Genomic DNA, 7,217 nt, shown 5'->3' on the forward strand with positions numbered 1-7,217 from the left:
TTGTTTCATACATGTCTCCCTTCCACTGACTGGGTCCATGTAGTCAGAAAGGGGTCAGCAGCAATACTCGGGGAGGTTTAAACCAGGCTCAAGCGGGACTGAGGGGTCCAGAGTGGGACCAGAACACCCCACCACCAGCCTGAAGCATGGTTACAAGGCAGCATGGACCCATGCTTTAATGTTGGTGACACCAGATTCTGACCCACAGCTGACATCCAGACTCATCAGACCTGAAACGCTCTTACAAATATTCCTTCATTCTTTCCCAAGAACTACATTTATAACGTTCGTACGAACGGTCAAAGTCCTGGTCTGTGAAACATGCGGTGGCCTCTCGTACGCACGATCCTCCGCACTCATCTGATGATGAGCCCCACCTGTGCTACCCAGCTGCTCGTGTCCATTCTCAGGAATATACATACAGAAACGCCTTCAAATAACCATATTTGGTCACGTTACGTCCTCAGCACGTGAGGAGATTCCCTGCCGTCTACCTGGAAAAAGAGAACATTTATGAGATTGAGACATTTTCTGCTGAAGGGCAAAAGAGCCAAAGTCGTGTCAGAGGTTGTAAACGCGGTCGGGACGGAGGAGAGGTTCCCGTAGGAATAAATGAAAACTTTAACCTGATCAGTCGTAGAGTGCCGGGTTCTCGTTTAAGGAGTTGTTCTGGGTGGACTTAGTTGTATTAGAAAATGTCTGAGTGCAGCCTCTGAGCTGTCGTTCAGTCTGGTTACCATGGCAACGCGTGTGCGATGGGGAGCAGAGGAGGTTCTGGAGGTTCTCGTAGATGTAAAATAGAACATAGCTGGAATCGGATTTGTGCGGTGCAACGTACCAGTGGTCAAATTTTCACCAACAAACGGACCAGAAGTTAACCTTTTCATTTGTAGACATGAAAACATCTGTCTGGCCTCCAAATCCAGAACTAAGTTCTGCCCCAGTTCTCGTTACCGCGAGAAGCCCCGGCATCTTTCCTCAAGCAGAAGTCAGACCTCACTAGGAGTAACAGTCAACCTCCTCCAAGTTCCTACTGAGTTCACAGCTCATAAGTTAAATCATCAAATGTGTTGAATGAACACGATGTTTAAATCACATGTTTGGATAATCTGTGCTTTAATCAATGATGGCTTTAAAATGAATGTTGTTCCTGCAATGATCCATTTCAGTTATTATCTACATCTGGAGCCTCATTTATCAAGCTTGCTTACGCACTAAACGGGGTCGGAAAACTGCGGAAGCAACTTTCCAAACAAACTTTGGGATTTATGAAAGAAAACTTAGCGGAAAAATGTGCGCAACTTTGAGTTGCCTAAGGACCTGGCTTACACACATTTAGGACATGGAGAGCACCTGCAGTGCTGCTGCTGCTGAAGATACAATTATGAATTTGTAGGGTGAAAGACTTTAAATTAATTATGACCAATAAGATGTGATGGTTCCATATAAATATGAAATATCAACCTGATTGATCTTTGTTTAATCAGATGATTATTACTTAGCTGTAGCTGTGGCTACATCGTAGCTCATCACCATCAGCGTCTGAATGTGTGTGTGAATGGATGAATGATACACTGTAGTGTAAAGCGCTTTGGAGTCCTTACTCTGAGAGGCGCTATACAAGTGCGGGTCATTTATCATTTATCTATGCTTGTCAGCGTCCGAGGTCGATGTCTGACTCTTAAAAGAGCCGTCTGGCTCACAAACACAGATTGTTCAAACATTTTACGGCCCCCAGCTCGCCTAGGAGATGATGTTATTTGAGGGCGTAAAGAAAGATGTGTGAATGACCGAACAAACCAAGAATTACTCTCTTAAAGGAGTTTATTAACTACAAATCACTGCTTTATGCAGGTAAAAGACTCAAATTATACAAAACCAAAAGACGTCCAACACTGGGGAATTGACAATAATAATACTAAACTCAAAGATCATCCAATACTGGGTAAACAACACTAAGATCAATAAACACAAAACGCCGGGACTAAACCGGGAAAAAGGAAGGAATTAGATGAACACAAAAAGCTCCACCAAAAGGGTGAGCTGAACTCTTTAACGAGTATTCGAATAAACACAAAACGAGCTCTGGAAATTAGGAAGTGTTTTACAATACCACACAGGTAATCAAAAACGAAGACTTTAACATCTGGTTTTCTAGGAGGGAAAAAGAGGAACACTCGCTCTAACACCAGGCCTCTTCTAAGCTTCCCTTCCCGAATGTCACAAAGAGCTGGCTTTTAACAGGGAAGCTTACTGATTGAAATTAGCTGCACCTGGCTCAGGTAGGGCCAGGAGAGCAGGGAGTGACGATGAGGCCACCTAGCGGCCACGAAACAGACGGCGTCTGTTACAAAACATTTGATCTAAACGTCTTGTTCATTCATCACAGGTGATTGTTTAAGCTCCTGGTTGTAAAGTCATGTGGGCTTCACTTACTCAGAGTGAAGAATGTTGACATCTGGCTTTCACGCAGAGATGGCAGAAACCTTGAGGGAGAATGTTTACGTCTCCAGTGACGAACAATAAGTGGGCAAAAGGTTGTTTTGGGCGTCTGGGCCCCGACAGATGATGCAGCCTTCAATGTGTGTGAACGGTTATGTTGTGTTAGTTAGATGGTGAAGAATAGACTTCATAACGTAACAAATTCCAGCAGCATTATCACCTGTACAAGCCCCCCCCCCCCCCCCCCTCCACACACACACACACACACAGCCTGAAGTGCAGAATATGGAATGCAGAATATCAGCAGGGGGACAGATTGAGACAGAATATCATGCGTCTGTGACAGTGTGTGTGTCCTGTCACTGTGACCTGATTGATCATGCGCCCTGGCTACTTGGACAAGGGAGATCTCTGTTTGGCTGACTGGTTAACGCGCGTGACTCTCACCTGGGAGTCTGGGGATTCGAATCCTTATTGGACTATTTTTTATATCCACCACAGATCTCTCTGAGAACTCACAACATTGACGGCTTCAGCACCGCTGTGCCTCTCCGTGGATTTTCTCTTATTTGTTTTGCAAAAGCACTTCCTTTCATTCCTCCACCTCACCCACAAGTACCTCAACTTCTGCTTCGGTGGAACAGCGCTTCCTTGATCGCCATCGTTAATGGTGGAGCGCTGCAACGAGCCGGCTTATGTATATGCATGAGATCCCCAAGGCGCTTTGCTTTGACCATTTATGGCAGAAAGTGGGCGTGGTGAGGGTGGGATGTGATCCAGAAACAGCTGAGAACCTTTCTAGGTAGAGTGTGATTTAGAAAGCGGAGACTGTGTGCAGCTGTGCGTACTCCGTGTTTTAAAGGTCACAAACCTACTTGGCGTAACCCTTTGCCAAATTTATCAACACGTGATTTTGATAAAACAGAACTGTTTCTGGAATTAATCCAGTTTCCAGCTGGCTGCATTTTGAAGCCGTCTTCTCTTTTGACATCAGTCAAAGCCTCTCTGCGACGCTGCGGGTGATATCAGATACAACGGCTCTTCTAAGAGCTCCTCCACACCTCAGACATCTAACCTGCAGACCCTGGTTGCATCTCACGGACGGTGAAAGCTGAATTCAAAGGAAGCTACGACTCTTTGGGTTCTCGTGGTCTTGATGTCCAGTGACTCACCACCCGGACTGCCGGGAGCCACACACACAACAGGGTACTGTAGGCTGCACTCTGGCGTCAGATGGTTTTACAAACAGATCTCTAGTTTACCAAACAGCCACATTTATTTTACAACCCAGACTCCACAACTCTCTCCGATACCTGAGAAAGGTTTTGCTAACACATCTAGCTTCCATTCCATCATTTCATCCATCACATTCAATCACTTCATATCCATTACATTGCATCTCATTATTCATACCTCGTCATGTATCATAATTAGTTTAGGGAAAATAAATAAATTCATGTTTATAATTTACATACCTGACTCTGAGTTAATACGAAGAGTGTTTATGATCCCTGAACAAGTAAAGTAACTATAATCTTCTGATTAAACATTCAAAGATCAACCCTAACCCAGGTTTCACAAGGAGAAAAATATAATATCATTCAATTAAAAATAATATTAATTCATTAAAAAGATTTAAAAATCACCGTAAAAGCAAACCTGCAGGGCTGTCAGTAGAAAACCACCACCTCTCTTTAAATGTGGTCATCAAACTAAACTCGCTCTGCAGTTTTTCTTATTTTAAAGTCTTCTTCGTGGTGTTTAGAAACACATTCAGCTCATTTTTAGACCAAGCCCAGCGGCAGCAGGCATGGAGGTACATGCTGACTCCTTCCCAGGACTGACCTCCGTGTGAGGAGTTGTTCTGGTTTCCACCGCTGCCTCCTGGCTGGGTCACTTTGATAATCTGCAGTCGGATCAGCTCGATCTTGGAGCGGCTGTCCTGCAGCATCTGCTGAGCTGTGGACAGCATCTGATCCTGGATAACACATCAAGAATAAAAAAGCTCAGCTGGGACTGCAGCAGGGATCCAGCAAAACGTGGAGGACTTTATTCGGCTCTTCGGACCAGCCCAAGTGTGAAAACAGGAAGTGTGGAAGTGAGAACAACATGTTCGTGTCGGGGGAAAACAGGATGACGCTGCAGTCTACTAACCTCCGGACGAGTCTTTGCTCCTTGCAGAGTAAAAACTAATCTGTCTTCCTAAGTGGACGTGGAGCTGCTCAGGTTGCAGCTCTCCATCCTCACTATCCTTGAGCAGAAGTCCTGGGATGTTCTGGTGCACTCACAGACACACTCTGGTGCATCACCTACATCTTGGTACAGCTTGTCTCGTTGTTTGATTTCACCTTCCTGCAGCCTCCTCTGTGGCATCCACCTCCCACCGCGTCCTCGTCCTCTGCTCTGTAACCAAATCCTCCCTCTCCTCGGTGGCGTGTCTTTTTAAGAGGTTTCGTTCTCCACAGCGCTGATCCTGCTCTGGGCTCGGCATTGGCTGCTGCACAACCACATGTTCCTGTTCTGACACCAACCCAAACACAAACCCACAGGTGCTGCTGCTCTCTTCTGGACAAAGCACAGATCAGCTGCAGGGATTTTTTAAAATCTGCTCTAACGGGGTGTTGCAACACCTGCAGACTTAAAAGCTGTTACTGTGGAGCTTTGTGGTCATTTCCTGTTAATCCTCGTAACTTTTGACAAGGACACGCCGCACGCCTTCTGGTTGTTGTTCTCCTGACTTAGGAAACCATTAGAATGACTCTAACCCCCATTACACGACAGGGAGGGTTAAACGAAAGGGAAGGATTTGTTTGGAAGTGAACTCAAGGGGAATCAGCAAAAACAGATCATGTTAAATGATTAAAATCGGGTGTTACTAAGCACAAACACCCTTTTTAAGACTTTTAAAAACACCTGCTAACAGTTCACGTTCACATCCCGTAAATGATGCACCGTGCTCTGGATTTCCTCAGAAACGTACTTGTTTCTGCATAAACCCTAACAACGGGTCAAACTAAATCTGAATATGCATTTTGGGACGGTAGTCTATACTCACATGAAAGGAGACGTGCTAATGTTAGCATCACAATGCCGTTATAAGGTATTCCTGAGGGCTCTCAGAAAGACCAACCTCCCACAGGTGTGGCTTTAGCACTGCTCCATAGACCGCCAGCATCCTGGTGTGGTACAGCAGCAGCAGGAAGGCCCTGAAGAGGGTAATGAAACCTGCCTGCCATGGGGGATGTGGGGGGTTTAACACTTTTCCTAATGAGGAGGTTAAACACCCACACTTGAGCTCAAAAACGTAGCCATCTCTTTGAGTTTCTCCCCCTCCCTCTCCTGTTGCTAACTGAAACCCACACCTGTGCTCACAGGCGTTACCAATTGGGCCATTCCCATCTGTACCGGGTAGCCCCAGTTGGGCCCCAGCCTGGCCCGGTTGATTCCACACATCCTTGCCTTAAGCCCATGTGGGCTGATTCTACCCACCAATCAGAGGCTTGCTCTAATGGAAGGTGTGAATTTGCTGTCAGCAGTGGGTGTGTTGGCCCTGGTTGGTCTGAAGCAGACCCCCTCAAGAAGAGGGCTGAGAATGAGTCTTGGTTGGCCCGGAAAAATACCAGGCCACCCATATATGTAAACAACCTACGCTACCCGGCCCGGGCTGACCCGGTACAGATGGGAATGGCCCATATGTCAGTATTCCGGTCGGTTCAATCGTTGAAATGCATTTCTCCACCGCCCAAGCAGCAAAAATGCACGCTCATTACAATCTCGCCCCCGTGGTGCGCTCTGGCTTTGGTTCTTTACGAGCCACAGATCTACGTTGTGCTTATTTGTGAAGACTTTGTAGATCTAGTCGCACTAATGAGAACCAATGGAGCCAGCTCAGGTGTCACAATGAGAGTTAACATGACGAGCAGCTCCGGTCTGACGGAGATCACAGCGGGTGGAACCAGCAGCAGACCGGGGAAACCCCCGGGTGGTCCGATCTGAGGTCGATGTTTTTAGTCGTCTTTTGTTTTATTTGGACCGGTGTTCGGTCCTGACACTCTGTTGATCACCTGCTGCTGATGAGAGGACTTCTCCTGTCCTCTCTCTCTAGTTTATCAAGTTCTGCACGCTCACACGTTCACCAGCAGCTCTGCCAGCTGATTGGTTCTTTAGTAACTATGTTTATGTTTATTTATGTGGCAGATGCTTTCATCCAGACAGACGTGCAATAGTTAACCTATAGGGCATGTTGTGATCTCCGTGGAAACCGGAGTACCCGGAGGAAGCCCACACATGCATGGGGAGAACACGCGACTCCACGCAGAAAGGCCGCAGCTGAGATTTGAACCTGCAACCCTCTTGCTGCGAGGCAACAGCGCTAACAACAGCGCCACCATGCAGCGCGTACTAGTGACACCAGTGCAGTTCTGGTACTGAGCAGCATGGATGCATCAGTAGATTTCACTACAGCCAGTGTTCATGATGGATAAAGACAGGACAGGATAACATTAACTCAAATATATCATTATAATACCATGAACATGTATAGATACTTTATCTCTCAAAATGCACCAAAGGTAAAGATTTATTAGACACATTTAAAAAACTGAACGGGTTGACAAATATGACAAAACTCTATATTTAAATATCTAAATAGCACCTCTAGTGAGCAATACAAGGCTTTTTGCACACTTAGACGCTTAAAATGTGAAACACACTGTATTAAGGGATAAAAAAGTGAGTTTTTCATTATATGTCTCCTTTAAATCTTAACCTGCTTT

General features: G+C 45.9%; 1 protein-coding gene across 2 annotated transcripts in view; it reads right to left on the reverse strand.

The window, feature by feature from the left end:
* Nucleotides 1-6,712, reverse strand: part of LOC107386042 (serine/threonine-protein kinase N2) — a 32,937-nt gene extending 26,225 nt beyond the window's left edge. The window contains exons 1-2 of one of the 2 annotated variants that reach the window (XM_070555648.1): nucleotides 4,597-6,712; nucleotides 4,288-4,420 (exon numbers count right to left, since the gene is read on the reverse strand). In XM_070555648.1, coding sequence (XP_070411749.1) covers nucleotides 4,288-4,414 — 127 coding nt within the window. In that variant the 5' untranslated portion in view covers nucleotides 4,415-4,420; nucleotides 4,597-6,712. The remainder of the gene's footprint in view (nucleotides 1-4,287; nucleotides 4,421-4,596) is intronic. The other variant, XM_015960206.3, reaches the window with a different exon arrangement.
* Between the last annotated feature and the right edge of the window lie 505 nt (nucleotides 6,713-7,217).

Source organism: Nothobranchius furzeri, chromosome 10 (genome assembly GCF_043380555.1).
Source record: "Nothobranchius furzeri strain GRZ-AD chromosome 10, NfurGRZ-RIMD1, whole genome shotgun sequence".
Classification (NCBI taxonomy): domain Eukaryota; kingdom Metazoa; phylum Chordata; class Actinopteri; order Cyprinodontiformes; family Nothobranchiidae; genus Nothobranchius; species Nothobranchius furzeri.